Source organism: Zalophus californianus, chromosome 12, assembly GCF_009762305.2.
Source record: "Zalophus californianus isolate mZalCal1 chromosome 12, mZalCal1.pri.v2, whole genome shotgun sequence".
Classification (NCBI taxonomy): Eukaryota; Metazoa; Chordata; class Mammalia; order Carnivora; family Otariidae; genus Zalophus; species Zalophus californianus.
This window is the reverse complement of record NC_045606.1, coordinates 21054445-21074041: the sequence shown is the minus strand read 5'-3', so window position 1 is coordinate 21074041 and position 19597 is coordinate 21054445. Positions and strand designations below refer to the sequence as shown.

At 38.9% G+C, this 19597-nt stretch overlaps 1 protein-coding gene across 1 annotated transcript in view; it reads right to left on the bottom strand.

Annotated features, from left to right (window-relative positions):
- Nucleotides 1-1300: 1300 nt before the first annotated feature.
- Nucleotides 1301-19597, bottom strand: part of FBXL13 (F-box and leucine rich repeat protein 13) — a 248449-nt gene continuing 230152 nt past the window's right edge. The window contains exons 19-21 of the mRNA XM_027573273.2: nucleotides 13918-14052; nucleotides 7859-8022; nucleotides 1301-1410 (exon numbers count right to left, since the gene is read on the bottom strand). Of these exons, the coding sequence (XP_027429074.2) occupies nucleotides 1341-1410; nucleotides 7859-8022; nucleotides 13918-14052 (369 nt within the window). The 3' untranslated portion in view covers nucleotides 1301-1340. The remainder of the gene's footprint in view (nucleotides 1411-7858; nucleotides 8023-13917; nucleotides 14053-19597) is intronic.

The window sequence follows — 19597 nt, the reverse complement described above, 5'->3', positions numbered from 1 at the left end:
ATTGTATACATAAAACTAAGATAACACTGTATGTTAGCTACACAGGAATTAAAACTTAAAAAAAAAAGATAAAGGGGGCGCCTGGGTGGCTCAGTTGGTTAAGCGTCTGCCTTCAGCTCAGGTCATGATCTCAGGGTCCTGGTATAGAGTCCCGCATCAGGCTCTCTGCTCTGCGGAGGGCTTGTTTCTCCCTCACCCCCTGCTCTTCTCTCTCTCTCTCTCTCTGTCAAATAAAATCTTAAAAAAAAAAAATAAGTAATGGAGGAAATAGGTTAAAAGACTGATCCAATATTACCAACACAGCTTGTTCATGGTAATCAGAACAGAGTTGGGCTTTTTCCTGGACTCTTATCAACAGGAGTATCACATAATATCAAATAATGATAATACCAGCATGTGATCATTTAAATTCTGTAGTATGATCTTTTCCCAGAGTGGTAAAAATCCACAGATGAAAGCTCTTTAAAAATAATGAGGTAAAAAAAAATAGTAATAATAAGGAGGTACACGATAACCCATACCTCTTAGCATAAAATAGGGAGAGCATCTTTTTCGACATAGCATAGTTTTTAAAATTACTCCATAGCTCCAATGTGATTAAAAAGAGACCTTTCTGAAACATTGCAGGGACAGCCTACCAATTCATAGGTAGTTCATGTTTCATTTAATTTATCCCTGACTGTTAAGTCAAATGTGGAGTTGAGTCCAGGGTTAAGTGGCATTTAGTTCTTACTGTAAAATATCTGGAAATAACAAGAAAGCCTTGTTTCCTTTAAAAAATATATGTCTATACTTTTTATATCGTCACAGATCCTTAAAATCATTGCCCTGGCTCAAACTCTTATGCTGACTCATATGACCATCTCTGCTTTCTTTTGTAAAGAAAAGCTTCTAAATTCCTTGTTAAGAACATCACATCTCTCAGGATGGTTTTATATAACTATAACCTTAGATTTGATAATCTCATCAGAACTGTTTGTTTGATTAAAGTAAATTTAAGTGGAAAAATTACATTGTAGCAATACTTGATTTGGCTTTTTTTTAAATATGATTAAACCAATTAGAAGAAATAATGTATTTAGAAATATTTGTAGTTGGAATAAAAATCAGGAGATGATTTGCTGCTTGTTTACACTGTTGAGATCCAGGTGGTAAAAACACTTGCATCAGATGAAGTTACCAAGTTCTAGATTTTTTGTTCTTCCTGTTGAGGCTGAAGGTCATACTACTTCTTCTTCTCTACTGTGTGTTGACTCTGTCACTATGACTTCTTCATCTCCTTTAAGTGGTGTTATCTCATGTTGTCTTTTAAGGGGCTTGCCTTCATAATCATAGCCAAATCAAAGTGGAGGGTCGTTAGGGTTATATTCCTGCTGCTGAACAATAGATGACATTCTCTTTGCTGCCTCCCTGCAATAATAGTAATTCGCATTAGCCAGAGAAGAAGTAATTACTAGTGCAGAATATTCAAACTAGAGCAAATTTGGAGTAAAAGAACTGTCACAAGTCAATGAATTTCACCGCTCTCTTGCAATCCTGAGAGGGAGGGTAAGGATAATTATGCAAATATTCAGGGTCCCAAAGCTTAAGTAGCTCAGTAGCTCTCTGGTACAGCCAGTTCAGAGATTAACAGACTCCGTGAATGGGTAAGGAAACTACACATGGCAATGGAGTGGGAACACTGAGGGCAACTCTGTAGTGCCCTTGAATGAGTCTTCTGCCTGGTATTTCCAGTTTCTTTGATGAGGGAGTACCCTAACCAGCCAACCTGTGAAGTCCCACCATGCAGGAGCTCTTAACCCAGAGTCCACAGATCCCTATTGGATAGATGGATGAACTTCAGGGAGGTCCATGAATTCCCTGAAAATTCATGCAGTTTTGTATCTAATACACATTTTTCTGAGGAGAGGGTTTGTGACTTTTGTCAAACTCTCAAAGGTGTCAGTGACAAATATGATGAAAAATACTATTGTCTTTCTTAGGAAGAAGTAAGGAAGAAAGCAAAAAAAGTATCTAAAAGTCATTCTGGACCCCAGTTTTAAGAAGGGGCAGGGGGTTTCCACCCCCAAGCAATTCTTAGCAGCTGATGTCCTACAATTCAACTCAATTCCAGAGACAGCATGAAAGATTCCACAGGTTAAAGACTCAGTCTCACTAGACTGCCCTCCACTTTAGATACCAATTACTCCAGGTTGTCACTCAGGCTTCTGACTGACCAGCTATAGAGCAGAAGTTCCAACAATTCCTTGCCCCCCGCCCCTTCTTGGGTTCAATTAATTTGCTAGAGCTGCTCACAGAACTCAAAGAAACATTTTGCTTACTGGATCACTGGTGTATTATAAAAGGGTATAACTCAGGAATAGCCAGATGGAAGAAATATATACGACAGGGTGTAGGGAAATGCTATGGAGTTTCCATGCCCTCTCCAGGTGCACCACTCCCCAAATCTACACACATTAACCAACCCAGAAGCTGTCCAAACCCTGTCCCGTTAGGACTTTATGAAGGCTTCATTATGTAGACATGTTTCATGAAATCATTGGCCATTGGTGATTGATTTAATCTCCCCTCCCAGGAAATCAGACCAAATACTATGACAAAAGATGCTCTCATTGCTCTTACTGCCCAGGAAATTCCAAGTGGGTTGGTAGCTCTGAGCTAAGAATTATGAAGGAAGACCAAACATATATTGGTCATCTAAATGACCAAAATATATTTCTCATAAAATCACAATATCACAGCATCAGAAAAAAACAGTATATCTAACTTGAAAATGCCTTTTCAAGGGTAGAACAATGCCATTTTTCTAGGAAGTTGGTTTGAATGTTGAGATCAGTACTCAAAAAAAAAAAAAAAATGAGTAATTGACAACTGTAGGATCAGAAATGAGTAATGATGCTTGCCCATGAAGGGGCTACTTTGCCCACTATTACCATATATTACATTGAGTTATTGATTGCAAAGTTCTGGAAATAGTCATTGATAAAGAAGCTGGTATTACCACATGGTTTGAGTTAAATTTGTGCTCGATGGCTATATGAGTGCAGGCAGCACAATGAAATTGGAAAAGGCTGAGATGCACCAGTTGTTTAAAATACTATTTCCTTTGAACCAAATTTTAGATGTATTAAAATAATTATAACCAAACTCAACAGGGAGACAACCATAGCATTGCTAATTCCATCTCTTACCACATTGCTTTTGGCATATATAATTGCACTCACATAAAACAAAACAAACAAAAAAAACCCCACACAAGTTTAAAGAAAAATATGAGTAAAAGCAAATATGCAAATTTCTAGTTCTGAGCCACCAATCCTATGGACTAAAACTTGGCAAACAAGTGTCTTCTCTTTAGAGAAGTACTTATTCTCAAATTTGAAAATGATAAGTTTATTGTCAAAGATGAAGTTTGGCATTCTGTTAATGTTTTAATTTTTTTTAAGTGTGGTCCTACATTTGAAACTTCTTATATGACCTTTGTATGTCCTCTAAGTAGGACATCATTATGCAGTAATAATAGTGTTACATCTTTAGCTTTCTCCCATTTTCCTCTGAAGATTATTCTCCCTTTCCAATTCTGTGGAGTTGAGATTGCCATGTCTTTGAGGGTGTTTTTCATGAGATTGTTTTCCCTTGAGTACTTACTGCAACATAATACCAAATGCTGAGGGAATCCGAAGCATAAAATACTGGCACCATCAGTTTCAAATATAAAACACTACCCTAGGCAACGGAGCTTCATTGTTACTTACCCTTCACCCCATGTCTGCCTATTTAAACTCGATCCATCTTTCAAAACTTCAAACCAATGCAGCCTCCCGTAAAGACCTAAACCCAGTCCCTTTCTCCTCTGAACTCTGTAGGAAGTTGATCATGGAGTTAATTAGTTTCCAATACATAGCTTCATGGCATTAATTGTTTATACTTTTAAACTTTATTATTTTCCTTTTGTTTAAGAAGGTAGTAAGTTATTTAAGGGTGTATTCCATTTCTTTGTGTCTTCAGTGACAACCAAAACAAGACATATTCAGCAGTTTACACCAACAAAGGAAGCCCCTTTTGCTCTCTTCTGAAGGTTTGAGGCTTTCGTAGGTTGCTATTCCCAGCCCCCTCTTGCCCCCTGCCTCCCAAACAGCAGAGCTCTGGACGTTCACAATTGTTGGTCATGATTCAGTGTCACTGATGATAAGACCAGTACGATTACAGGCAACAATGGTCTTAACCTTTAGGAAAAGGATGAGTTTGGGGAGTAAAAGATTTGTAAGTAATTGACCAAAGTATATGTAACTTTTGGCCTCAGAAGAGCAACAGTTTTTGAGAGGTCTGGTAGGAGGATAAGTACTCTTAATGCTGATTTGGTAACATTTAAATAATGGGTCATACAGTTCCTCAGTCAGCTACAAGCCAGGGTAAATTAGATGATAATTAGGGCAAATAACGGGAGTTTGAGAAAAAAAAAAAACAAGAAAGTTGGGGATACTGAATCCTCAATATAGACAAGAAAAATAGGGAATGAATAGGGAAGAGTACTCGTTAAATGCAATGCGATGAGATAGAATCAAAATAAGTTTGAGCACTACCCATGGGGGAAGTACCCAATGGTATATGCTGTTAACTTTAAGCAGAGCAAAGAGCAATTTTGTTTAAGATAAAAAAATAAGTTTATTTGGTAATAACAGAGGAATTGCAATTCAGGACAAGCAAACTATGGTGAACCATAGGCAAGTCCAAAAAGAAGAAGGGAAGGTCAGCTTTTATTATGTTTTCAGAGGAAATTGGGGAGGGTTGCTTTCAACAAAGTTTTTGGAGAAGACAAGAGTTTGAGGTTGTGACAGTTTCTCATTGACTGCAAGTGGTAGTCAGTGCATTGTTGCTGGGGCAGGAATGGATCTTTTTTTTTTAAGATTTTATATATTTGACAGAGACACAGCAAGAGAGGGAACACAAGCAGGGGGAGTGGGAGAGGGAGAGAAGCAGACTTCCTGCCAAGCAGTGAGCCCGATGCGGGGCTCGATCCCAGGACCCCGGGATCATGACCTGAGCCGAAGGCAGACACTTAATGACTTAGCCACCCAGGCGCCCCATGGATCTTCCTTCCTTTTCTGAAAAGTGGGAGATAAAATTCCTGTGAAAAATGTCTTCCCATGTTGAAATACAGTTGACCCTTGAACAACATAAGGGTTAGGGGAGCTAACCCCTTATTTCTTGGCTCCTTGCCACCCTTACCTTAGCTCTTAGTGGTAAGCACTGCTCTTTGTTCTACCCATAGTCAGCTTCAGTGAAACTAAACATCCGAGGGTCCCCTGACCATTGGAGGTAAATGCTTACGGACCAGAGAGGAGCAAAGGATCAGGTCTCAGACCCTTCTTCCCTTCCCTTCCTCCCCCAGTCTCAAAAGCCAGGAGGTTAAGGCTTTCTGTAGTCTACAGAGTGTTTCTAAGGCATATCTTAAAGCATGTAGGCTTTCACAGCAAGGGTAGTGGGGAAAAAAACTGAAAAATGTGAATCTGGACTGGGGCAAATCTGGGATTATTAGAATTTGAATGTCAGTGTACACAATTCCCTAATCTATTTCCTCTCCACCTTTTAGAAAATCCTTAGCCCATGAACTAGCTGTCCTCACCACCTTACTCAGATCTTTGGCATCCATCCTCTTAGGACTGACTCCTAAGACTCAGGACCTGACCAAGAGAACAGACCAGCGGGGTCACTGCCTGCAAATATCTCTGAGTTCTTTTTCACACATCCTGTTTTGCTGGGTGTTTGCACACATGCACTTTTGAACAGTATCCAGAAACTTGAAAATGAAGAAACTGAATGTTCCTGCCAAAAAGAACACAGACACTCTCTCTTTTAAAGTAGTTTGGTGTCCTGGTATGGTCAATATATGGGAGCTAGGAAATACTGAAAAGAAAATGTATGGTTAGGAATTACTATGTGTTCTAAATTTCTTAGAGTACATATGGAAGGAATCCTTTGACTCCCTTCCACTCTGGCTTGACCTAAGTGACACTAAGGTCCTTGGACCTTGTAGGAGATGTTCTGGGAACCGAACCAGTGTGCTGCAGTGGTTAGTCATCATTACTCATTTAACTTGGTGAGACAGGTTTCTCTGGATCAATAAAAAACATGATTTTCAAAATGATATGTCACAAACAGTTGTGAAGTAACACATTAAATGTTTAATTATAATGAGGTACTGAATTTTGTGATTTTTGGGTTTTATAAATTAAAGGAAATTCAAGGTTATTCCTATAATAACATTACTTGCCCTCACACACATTTCCTCCTAGTTTCTTGAGTAGGCAAAAAAGGGTGGGGGGTGTTGAAGCCAACACAAAGACTGCTGGTAACCACCAGCCTCTCAGATTTATGCATCAACAAGTAAACTGGGCACAACAGAACTTATGTGCCCCCTTATTGATCAAGTCGAGTGTTAGAGCTTTCAAAAAGCTTGAAAATCACTAATCTAAAGGCAAAAGAGCAACATAGTAATGATTAAGACATAGGTACAAAGTACAACTCTGCCTTTTATTTGTTTGACCTTGGGACTTATTTAAGCTGCTTAAACCAGTTTCCTTATTCATTTTTATGGTAATGGAGGTAATTATGAGGATTAGATGAGATAGTAAACATAAAATAGGATTAACACAATACATAGCAAATAATAATTGTTAATATTATTTGTTCATACTAACAACATTCAGTAGCTCCAGATCACAAAGGTTTTCCCCAAAGATTTTCCATGAGTTGGAGAAGAGAACTCTGATAATCAGAGTTTTATTTCCTAGCAGCAGACCTCTCAGGGTGCCTGGCTAGTAATTCATGCTGCCAGCAACTGCTACAGAAGGCCTTTAAGAAATCTCTGTACTGCTGTTTGGGGCTCTAAAGGCCCCCAAACTCTACTCATCTCTTTAAAGTCGAAAGTTTTGGACTCCAGACACAAAAACGTCAGAAAGGGCCCTTTATTCTTTGCTAATTATACTTAATGTCTCTTTTACTTCCTTGTGGCTCAGACCCTCCTGGGTTGTGGAGACCATTGTTTAGGTCTTTTTCCCTCTCTCCCACTATGCTTTTCTTCCTTCCTGTTGCCTTTCTCGTTTTTCCCATGGAGGGCCATATGTTGAAAGGCTTGTTGTACACAATTCATCAGGTCAGTTAAAACTTCTTGCACATTTTTACTCTCCGTCAATAGGAAAAAACTAAACAATGAAGCAAATAACTGCTTTATATTTAAAAACTCACAGGGTAGACACCTGAGACCTTCTACTTGTATAGATTGCTTATTTGCCCAACTTTTGCTTCAACAAAAACATTTTGCCAGTTGCAGGAACCAGCACGGGCCTGTAGCGGTCAAGCCAGAATGCTTTACCCTGAGCTCTAGCTCTTACAGGAAATCCCTAAATGAGTAACAAGGATCAAGCAAATAGCTTTGAGAGAGATGGGGCTTAGGGTAACTGTTAGTAATCTATACTCAATAGTTCACTGGTTTAATCGAATTATTTTTTAGCGCCTAGGGGAAATGAACTGAATGGAGATATTTTGAGAGGTGAGTAGAGGAAGAGGTGATGATAGTTCTACAAGGAGCAGAGTGGAGGCTTTGAACACCTGCATGGTCAAAGAAAGGGAAGTGCTTGGAGTGGAAGGGCTGCTGGGAAAGAGATCGGAAACCACAGAGACCATTTTAGAAGAGAGTTTCATAATGTTCAGCTCAAAATGTTGGCTTCCATCAGGCAAAAAATAGAATGACACTTTGTAACTCTGAAAGCCACTCTGTATTACACATGTCAGAATCAGTATTCTGTTTTCTCAGAAAGTAGTTCTCAAAGCTTTTCATATTCAGGTTCATACTTACTTGGAAATACATCTGCAGTATTGCATCTTAAGGATTCGAAGTTGTCTGCAGCCTCTCTGAAGGTCCTCAAGCATTTGGTCAGTAAGCAGGATACAACCAGAAATATCCAAAATGTGCAAGTAATGGCATTTTGCCGATAACATCTCCATTGCGGAGTCTGTAATCTGAACACACAGCCAAAGTACTGATTATTCCGATGAACTCCATCCTAGGGAAGAATTGTGTACTAATTGACTTGGGCTGCTGTAACAAAATGCCACAGACTGGATAGTTTAAACAACAGACATTTGTTTCTCACAGTTCTAGAAGCTGAGAAGTCCAAGATTAGGTTACTCACAGACTGTCTGGTGAGGACCCTCTTCCTGGTTTGCAGATGGCTACTTTCTTGCTATATCTTCACAGGGCAGAGTGAGAGCTCTACTTTCTTCCTATTCTTATAAGGACAGTAATCCATCATGGTGGCTCTACAATCATGACCTCAATCTACACTTAATTACCTCCCAAAAGCCTTACCTCCCGATCCTATCACATTGAGAATGAGGGTTTCAACATATGAATGGGTGGGGGGCAAAAATTCAGTCCATAACAAACAGAATCAAAACTCTTGCCAGCTTGTCACGTGATGGGCCTATAACTCACATTAGTGATTTGACTGTTTCCAGAACAGTAAAATTATGGTTCGGGTAGCACCAGTAGACTTTGTGATCTTGCTGTTATTTTCATTTGAGAGTTCTCTATTTTGGATGGGTGATGTCATCAAAATTTCCTTAGTAATACCCGTCACACCAATGTGAACAACTTATGAAATGCTGCCATAGTGGGATTTGGCTTTACCCTCAAATCCACTCTAAGGCATCATCAATTTAGAAACATAGGTTTAATAATATAACATGTTACAAGACTATAAAAAATATATATACCCTGAAGTTAACCTGCAGACAAGGTCAGATTGCTCTGAGAAGGAATGTGGACATCTCTAATGGTTTGTGTGGAGAGTAATATGGTTCTGGAAAGGGACAAGTAGGTAGACTGATGTTTGTAGGCGGGGAAAGAGAGAGAAGAAGCCACAGAGGCTACATGAATCATGATTCTTACTCTGAGAAATTCTGCTGAGGGTTCCAGCGTCTTGAGAGTTTGCCCAGATGCTCTGCAGAGATAATTCAACTTCACTTCTTAGATTATTTTACTTACTCAGGGTCTAGCTTTTGAATTCATAGCTGAACTGAGCCTTGCTGTAGAATCAATGAGATCACTTTCCTCAAAGGAATTTTTTTCCAACTGGATTTAATTTCTCATTTTAAATGTTTGAACATTCTAAAAAACATGCCATGAGGCTTGGCTCTTGTTTTTAATATAAAGTTGAGAGAATTATGCAGAAAACCCTTCAGTTTGAAATGTACACTTTCTAAGTTTGGAAAAATAGATGTTGTCATTGTCTAAGCATGGCCTGTTTTCAGAACATGCTCAGGACCAAGGTTGAACATTGTGCCTGATTCTCATAAAAATGCCTTCAGACATTCCTGCCATACTATGTTGGTCTCTGAGGATCTGATGTAATTGAAAAGAAACAGGAGAAAAAAAAAAAGCCCTCAGAACTGTAGAGACAAAGAAAGACCGTGAGAGGATAGAAAAGTCCAGGACAGGTAGAGTTCAGAGAGCTAGGTTTTATTGATTCTGAAGGAGTGAAAAAGGAGCCTGACATTTCCCACAGATCAGAAGCTCAAGATGTTCAATGACTGAACTGACGTTGTTGGGACTTAATGGGGCTGTAAACTCGAGGTGCGGGTGACTGGCTAAATTCTTAACTCCCAGATACAAGGTCCTAATATCCTACTGAGCAGAGATTGTTATTCCCATTTTAGTGCTGGGTAAGGTGGGGTCCTAGTACTAGGTACTGAACTTGGAGGGGAGCCGGTTACAAGGAAGAGCTGGCCTTCCAGCAGATGGATAAGGTGACCATTCAAGATGGACTCGTGGGCTTTGAGAAACCTAGCCTAGGATGATGAGTCAGAAACTAATGTGTTTTATAGCTCATCAAAACCAGTGTAGGTGGAAATATAACACTATGTGTCAACTATATTGGAATTTAAAGTAAAATAAGATTTAATTTTAAAAAACAATGTAGGTGGACTATATTAAACTGGACCCATAGCCTTATGATTTCTCAATGAAGAGTATTCCAATTGGCCCAAATTATGGTCACCACATCTTCTGAATCAGGATACTTACTTGACTCACAGAGATAGTAAAGTTAAACCCTTCTTCTCTCTTACATTGAGGTTCTGGAATAATCTACTCCCCTTCCCTTTTTTCACCCTAGATCTTTGATATAGGGTGATTTGTTTTATAATATCTTATTTGTGTAAAATCCTCCTTAGTTTCTAGGCTGCAAGACAGTATCCACTGCTCAGTTTACAGAAGGAGCTTCTCCTTACCAAAAAGCAAAAACAACAACATAACAACAACAACAAAAAACCCAAAATCAAACAAACAAAAAATCCTCTGTCCCAATTCCTATTCTCAGTGGAGTCTGTACTTCTCTCATTCTCCTACTTTTTCCCCTAATTAGTAGAGCCACTAAAAAGCCCATTCCCCATCTGTGCCTGCTTTATGGCCAGGGTAATTCCCAGGGAGCCATGTGTTGTCCATGTGTCTATGTGTCTGTGTGCAATGAAAACAAGAACTCTGCAGTGTCCACGGTCAGTGCTGCTAAGTGTGCTTAGTTCCTTGACCCACTTCTAGAACCATATGATGGTGACCAGAAAGATATTTCGTTTCTCTAGTTCTTTATTATTTTTTTTTAAGATTTTATTTATTTGACAGAGAGAGAGAGCACAAACAGGGGGAATGGCAGGCAGAGGGAGAGGGAGAAGCAGGCTCCCCGCTGAGCAGGGAGCCTGACATGGGGCTCGATCCCAGGACCACAAGATCATGACCTGAGCCAAAGGCAGATGCTTAACCGACTGAGCCATCCAGGTGCCCCAGTTTCTCTTGTTCTAAACAAGTACATTATTAAGGGGCACCTGGGTGGCTCAGTTGGTTAAGCTACTGCCTACAGCTTGGGTCATGATCCCGGAGTCCTGGGATCGAGCCCCGCATCGTGCTCTCCGCTCAGTGGTGAGTCTGTTTCTCCCTCTCCAGAGCTCTGTTATCTCTCTCGCTTTCAAGCTCTCTCAAATAAATAAAATCTTAAAAAAAACAAAAACAAAACAAGTCCATTATTAAACAGAATTTTGCTGTGAACTTTCTAGGTTAATTTTGTCACAGTTTACCACATCCTTTCCCCCACTGCCTCCTCTTCCTTACTACAGTACAAATAACTGTGGAGGAATCAGGCTGTTCTAGCTTCACTCTCCTAATCCACTCACCACACTAAACTAAACAGCCGAGAAGCTGAATTTTTAGACTAGCTAGAACGTAGGGCATCTTGAGAGTTTGACGCTTTACTAGAAAGAAGCCCATCAGTGTGCACAACAGAAGACAACACGGTTGTTCATGGTCTTGTAATTTCTGAGGATCTTTTTAAAAAGACTCTTTCAGGGGCGCCTGGGTGGCTCAGTCATTAAGCGTCTGCCTTTGGCTCAGGTCATGATCCCACGGTCCTGGGATTGAGCCCTGCATCAGGCTTCCCACTGGGCGGGGAGTCTGCTTCTCCCTCTCTCACTACCCCTGCTTGTGTTCCCTGTCTCTCTGTCTCTCTCTCTCTGTCAAATAAATAAATAAAATCTTTTAAAAAAAAAGATTTTTTCATTTTCTTCCCTCTGCATATTTTTCTTCCTCCAAGTTTTTTCTATTAATTTGTTTTGGTCTTTATCTTCCACTTCAGAGGCTTTTCTGTTATGTCTGGTAATCCTTGACTGTCTGCCATTTATCAATAGCAAAAGGGCTAAACCCTGATTAGAAGGTCTGAGTGCATGATGTGGGGCTTCTCTACCTAAAGTTTCAATGGTTAGATGGATTATTAGTTGATAAACCCCCAAACGTCAATATTTTTCTGTCTTTCATCCTGTGCTAGTTACAGTCTCCAGAAAAGAGGCTTTCAGTCTCCTGCCTGGAGGGAAAGATCTGAAAGCCACATTCTGGATGGGCTGTGTTGGAAGAATGCTTGAGTGTCTCTGCATTTGGCATTCAGTCACTTAATTCCTGCTTTCACTTTTGGACTCAAACTCTCAATTATACATTGTATCTCCCAGCCCAGCAACCTTCTGTTTCTTAGTTTTTTTTTTTTTAAGATATATTCATTCATTTACAGAGAGAGAGAGAGAGCATGGGCACGTACATGAGTGGGGGTAGGAGCAGAGGGAGAGAATCTTCAAGCAGACTCCCCACTGAGTGCTGAGCCTGATACCTCAACCCATGAGATCATGACCTGAGCCAAAACCAAGACCTGAACACTTAATCAACTGAGCCACCCAGGTGTACCCCAGCAACCCTCTGTTTTTACTATCTGTAGAACAAGTAGTAGAACGATTTTGCCCCCCCAGAGGACATTTGGCAATATCTGGAGACACTTTTCCTTATCATGATAAGGGGGTGTGGGGGACCAGGTGCTATGGACACATACTGGGAGAGGGCAAGGATGCTGTTAAGCATTCTACAGGGCACAGAATAACCCCCACTACAAAAAATTATCTCATCCAAAATATCAATAATGCCAGGGTTGAGAAATCTGGGAAATCTAGGAAATAAATATCCAACCTTTTGGTGAAGGTGGGGAAGGGCAGGTGCCCAGGGGTGTAAAGTAGGGGAGGAAATCTAGGGATCTGTCTGTACTTCTCAATAACTTTTAACCCAGTCTTCTTCAGTTTAGCCACCCTCTTAACTGAGTTCCAGTGCTAAACAGTGCTACAAATTTGAAGATCATGATATAAATCAATTTCCGCCCCCCGCCGCCCTCCCCCCCCAGCTTTCTCTACTGTTGGCTTAGGAGTCAAAGCTATCTTTGGTCTGCTAAATTAGTTCATCTATTTTCAAGCTTCCAAAATTTTCTTGCTCTTGTCTCCTCTCCTGTTTTCCTTATCAGCATGGGCCCTCACCCTTCTGCAGTTCTGTAGGGTTTCAAAAGGGAACAAAATTTTATGTGTATATTCAATCTGCCATATTAATCCAGAATCAGAGATCTCTGTTTCTTGACATGGAGATATGTCCATAGTGTATTAAGAGAAAAGAAAATAGGCTACGATGTGTTTTGGAAAGTGTGATTCTATCCTTAAAAAAAAAAAAAAAGACAAAACACAAATCTTCTGTAACTATTTCTAATCTCTGTGTACATAGAAAAATATTCTAGAAGATTAAGTATAAAATGCCAACAATGGTTATGTCTGGATGGTAGTATGACAACAGATTTTTACTTTCTTCTTTTTGTTTTTTATATGTAGTCCAAAGATTTTACAATAAGCATGTATTTCTTTTATAAACAGATGTCAGAAAAATTATCAGACACTGGAAATAAGACAAAAGATGATTTTATGTCTTTTCAGTGTCATACTGGAACATTGTTTAACAGGCCAGAGGAATTTTATAAGGAATTATGCCATACTAATTACTATTGACTAGGGCCCAAACTCAGTGAAGTTACATGTTGTAACTTGTTATATTTTTGTCCAAGAGAAATGTAAATTATTTCTATCTGGTAGAAACTATAACTCCAAAGTTATGGACTTACTACTTTAGAGGACATTAGCCAGTTTTGGGTCTAACCTAACAATCATATTCCAACATTCTTTTTCTTCAGTTCCTATAAATACTCAGTTTGATCAAATGTTCTATGAGCTGGTTTTACCATTTTGCTGATTTTCACATTAATGAATTAAATAAATCTTTGGCACATTTTCATATTTGAATAAGAATTTTTTTAACTTTTTGAATATTCTACTTTGAAACAAATGAAATCATAAAGCTATTTCCAGTTTGGGGAAAGGGGAAAAAATGTAATGAATACCTCAGACATAATGAAGAAAACGCGTTCTATGATGCGTCTAACGCCTGACTGCTACCCTACCTGGGTTCTTTGTCCGTGCTTCAGCTGGACATGTCTAAACTCTGACTCCTGCACGTACCTTTGGACAGCCAGCAATGCTGAGAGATGTGAGGTGAATGCAATAAATGGCCAGTGCTTTAATAATCTCATCTGTCAGCTGGGGGCAATAAGAGACATCCAAGTGTTCTAAGATCAGTGAGCCTTTGCAGAATGCCTACAAGAAATTCCAAAGTCAGAGGGGTTTTTTTCTCTTTGCTACCCTTACCCATAGCTGCTTACTTAGTATGCATTTCAGTGCCTGAAATAGAGATGTGTTACATCTTGCTGGGGGGAAAAAAAGCATTACATCCAATTTTTTTTTTTAAACAAAAGACATTCACACACCAGCTTAAGAGCTTAGTAATATTCATATTCCTGGTTAACAGAATTTGCTTTTCCTGAATTTAGTGCTAATAAGATTTTACCCAGGTGGTTATTAGAGTTATTATTAGAGTTACATTCAGCCAAATGACTGGAGGGAAAAGAATCTGGAAGGGAGAATTAGATGTGAGACACTCTGGGGTTGATGGTGTTCATGTAATGGAAAGACCACTGTCTTTGGAATCAGGTAGACCTGAGTTTTAATTTCATTTCCACCACTGATTAGCTCTGAAACCTTAGCAAATCGCTTCATCTTTCTGAGCCTCAGTTTCTTCTTTTTTAAATCAGGGAAAATAATATCTACCCTCTAGCATTGTTCTGAATACCAAAATGTTCATCCGAAATTTCTAGGGCTGGCAAAGGCCTGGAAATCACTGGAAATTCTTCCCTTTACCTTAGTAATTCTTAATTTTCATTTCCACTTTTCAGTAAAAAACAAGAACTTTGTGAGAAGAATCCATGAGGAAATAACATTCAAGATTTTACAACCCAGCAGTTATACAAAAACAAAATGATCCACAAAAGTAAACCTAATAGTAGTTGTAAAAATATCCTAAGTCAAGATGAGTAGGAATTGGAAACCATGACCAACTCAAGATATACTAATATTGTACTTATAAAAGTCCCTCCCCCAAGTTATAAAAATTAGAAATTATCAACATGTGCTCAGTCACTCTAGAGGTTTTGCCTCATTGAGAAGCGGTTCAAATTCTTAGAATACTAAAGTAGAGACCTCAGTAAATGAAAGTTTACCATTAATTTTAGTTATAAAGATTAGATTTTAGTAACTAGTGAGTTACTAGTAAGGCATTGTTTATTTATATGTAAAAATGGATGTCAAATAGACTACATGTCATTTTCCTCTCAGAACTGAGGTAAGGACCTGGGCTGTTGGATCACTTGATGGCCATCAGGATGACTCCAGAGGTTAAGACTACCAGGGGGCTTCCCTCCCACTGAGTATGCTAATTTCCCATTGTTTTTTAGCCCTAAGGACGACTGGAAAGAACGAGTTAGCCCACTATTTTCCTTAGCAAGTTAGTAAAAGAGGGAAAATTTCCAGGAGAGGCAGTTTAGCATAGGAGGCAAAAGATAGTACTAAAAGATATTGGTGATTTAACCCTCAATCACTATCTTTTCCTGACCACAATAATCAACAGTGATTCCTCTTTCCTCTGACCTCATGAGGAATCTTTTTCAATTGATTGAGCAGTTACAGTACTTGACTTATTCCTGTATTGTGGCTAACTTTGTACAAAGATCTATCTTCTCTAGCAACTAAGTGGTGTCAAAAATTGGAGGGGGCAGCTTGTCAGGAGATAGTGAGGTCCCTGTTATTGGAGATAACCAAGTATAGAGGGCACACCCAGTGGTGGTACAGAGGTGAATCTGGCTTTGAAGAATTGGAATTATTGGTCTTGAATCTCAGCTTGGAGATTCAACAAGTTTTTCAATGCAAATGCAGGAAGTTTCTCAGAGGTATTGTGTGGAAGTCTACTAGCTTTTTTTGTTTGTTTGTTTCAGAGGTAGAATTTAGTGATTCATCAGTTGCATATAACACCCAGTGTTCGTTACATCAAGTGCCCTCCTTAAGCCCATCACCCAATTATCCCTCCCCCCCCAACCCCACTCCAGCAATCCTCAGTTTGTTTCCTAGAGTTCAGCCTCTCTTACGGTTTGCCTCCCTCTCAATTTTCATCTTATTTTATTTTTCCTTACCTTCCCCTATGTTCATCTGTTTTGTTTCTTAAATTCCACATATGAGTGAAATCATATGGTATTTGTCTTTCTCTGAGTGACTTATTTCACTTAGCATAACCTCTAGTTCCATCCATGTCCTTGCAAATGGCAAGATTTCATTCCTCTTGATGGCTGAGTAATATTCCATCTTCTTTATCCATTCATCTGTCAGTGGACATCTGGGCTCTTTCCATAGTTTGGCTATTGTGGACATTGCTGCTATAAACATCAGGGTGCATGTGCCCCTTCAAATCACTATGTTTGCATCCTTTGGATAAATACCTAGTAGTGAAATTGCTGGGTCGTAGGGTAGTTCTATTATTAACTTCTTGAGGAAACCCCCCTGTTTTCCAGAGTGGTTGCACCAGCTTGCATTCCCACCCGCAGTGTAGGAGGGTTCCCCTTTCTCCGCATCCTCGCCAGCATCTGTTGTTTCTTGCCTTGTTAATTTTTCTGCTAGCTTTTTATACCCCCTTCACAAGCATCATATTTATAATTCGGTAGGTTCTCAATGTATATTAGTTGCTTGGTCCATCCTTTATAAGTGTCTTCAAGAATACAAAGAATTCGGTTTTGTTTTGTTTTTTATAAAAATTCTGTTATAATAATATAGGAATTCTCATGTCACAAGGAATAGGGTAACATTGCTTTCTACTTGGAGAATGGACAGAGTCCAGAGAGCCAGAGAAAATCTAAAGCAAGAAGGAATATTTAAACTAAGAATAATTTATTAAAAGATGAAGTGAGCTTTAAAGGGAGATTCAAGGTACTTAGTGTCTGAAAACCCTTAGAGTTACATGTTACATCTGTCAATGTTTTGGACTGCTTGAATCACTTCTGCTTTAAGCCTTTAAAAACAAAACAAAACAAAACCTCTAATATTCTTTGAAGTTGAACTTTCTCAGAGGTTTTAAAATTAAAGAATAACTTATAAAAACATATTAGGAGGTCTATGATATATTCATGGTAGCATTCTCATCCATGGAAAATCTGAGGCACAAAGATTGGTCTCAGGCTTTATGCTTGGCATAAGTCAGTGCAGATCCGAGAAGTAAGTCAGAACTTCTCTTTATAATTCATATTTTCCTTTAGAGACATGTAAGTCATAAGTAACTTAAGTCTGCAGGCATGTTTCAATATAATCACTCATGAAATTCCATTTCTCCCTTACAGATAAGATTATTTTATGCTTTTCTGGCTCCAGTGATGCAGATTCTTACATATATGAGTGCTGTTGATTTTCTTGTTTTGGAAAATGTCAGACTAAGCTTTCTCCAAGACAAAATCTTTTGTAGTGAAGGTGGGGAGAAAACACAAACATTATCAAGTTTGGCTCCCAACCCCCATATCAACCAGTTTTGCTGTGGTTAACAATTTTGAAGTAAACTTCCAAATGTCTTAGTGAGTTAAATCATTTCTTTTCGGTATCTCCTGAGCTGAGTCACAGTGTGGGAAGGCTGAATGACCACATTCCTCAATTGGGTATGTAGAGGAAACAGAGTCTCACTGACATTTTACTGACTGTCACAATGACGGCTTCTGCCAAAATCCTGATTTAGACCCCCTCAATAAGGTGGCAGCTCTCAGCCTCAAGAACGCTCCCCTCGTGGTGCATACCCATCTCTTGACTATTTACCTCATTAGGTTCTGATTCATTCTACTACTAAGTTTTGTGGGGTTTTTTTTTGTTTGTTTGTTGCTTGTTGGTTGTTTTTTGTTTTTGTTTTTGTTTTTGTTTTTTGCCTATTGATAATCTTGCGAAAATTTTGTACTGTCAAGAACAATTTTCACTAATGAAGACTATTTTTGGCTGTTGCAAAGGCTAAAATACAACTTCCACAGTTATGTTATAAACTGGATTTAAACCTACAGTCTCTTGGGCATCATGTATCCCACTGAAGATAGCCTTAGTCCCACTAGGCATCAGAACAGGTGGGGGTAGCTGTGGCCTGGGCACACCGAGCTGGGAAATCTGGGCACTGCCACCAAAACCGAACTCTATAAAGCCTCACCTCCTAGTGAGATGCCTCTCCTGTTCCCACCCTCCCTGCCAGGGAAACCAGACCGAGCAAGGCTTAGCTAAGGCATACTTCTTTTAAATATGGAGGGGATTCATAAAGGGGAAAGGCCAAAGCCCCAAACAGGCATTTCCAAAGATACTTTCATGATGCAATTTTTTATCTAATTACATGGTGATTTGGGAGATAAGCTTTGGCTTCAAGCCAGCTCAAATGTGGCTTACTCCACCAACTTTTCCCCAATTCCTTCCTCTGGACGAAATACCTCTTCCAAATCCCTACAGTGTTTAATTTTTTTGTCTTTCTGACTTTCCACTTGTATTATATAGCTATTCATATAATTGTTTTATCTTCTGCATTGACTATAGCTTCTTGAGAGCAGAATCCATGTCTGGCATATTTTTGTGGCCTCAACATCTAGGTGCAAAAGAGGTTCAAGATGAGAGAATGTCCAAAGGGAATGGAAAGTGCCTCGTAGCATAGGAGACAGGAAAATGAGCTCCCATAGATTGCTCTCAGGACGCGAAGTCCAGTCCTTCCTCACACCCTGCTTAATAACTGCAGTTACAAAGATGGTTAAGAGCGCAGAGTCTGGGGCCCACTGGCCTGAGTTCATATCCTGCCATTTAGAAGTTCTGTGTCTCTGGATAAATTACCCAACCTCTCAATTCTTCAATGATCTCATTTGCAACAGAGGAATAACATGGTAACTTAATATGGCACCTACTTCAGAGATTTGTTGGGAGGATAAAGTGAGTTAATATGAATAAAGCAACTGAAGAGTAGATGGCACATGGTAAGCAGTCAGTAAATAGTAACTAGTACTATTATTTGTATTCTGCTTCTCTTGTACTCTTCTGCTCTATGGTACGATTGCCAAATTTTTTAAATCATACACATCATAGTAAAAATATTTTAAGCATGCACTTTCAATAAATGTGTATTAATATACTTATAAATTATATAGACATACAACTATTCAAATATATATTATATTTAAAAACAAATATATATTACCTTACAAATGTATAGCATATGGATCTTATATATGATATATCATATCATATAAAAATAAAATAAGACAAAAATAACTCTAAATAGAACTTCTAATATTTTCTTGTCACACTGAAATAGATTGTCTTGTTCATTTACCAAAGTAAATGTTTTCTCTGGAGACGCCTTTGGTTGTCAGTAGACCTTGATTACCTACTAGCTGCATAGACCCCGGGGTATTTGGTATTATTGGTATATTAAAGGGATTACTTTTAAAATGTAAAATGTGACAAGTACATAAAGAGAGGTCAAATGTGGAGGAAGTTAAAGAACAGAAAGGGCAAGCAATCACAGAGAATGTATATTGGAAAGAAGACCTGGAAAAGAACAAAACAAAATATCTTTGAATTAGAATTTGTAATTAGAGTTTGTGGGGAAAAAATTCCAGAACAGTTTCAGGTTTTAGACTTTATCTCCAAAATAAAAATAGGCCAGGATTGGACTAACCAAAGGTCAATCAGGTATTTCTCTTGTGGCCTGTAGGAGAACCTACACTTTCTCTATTTTTCTAAGATAAGTAAAATAAAA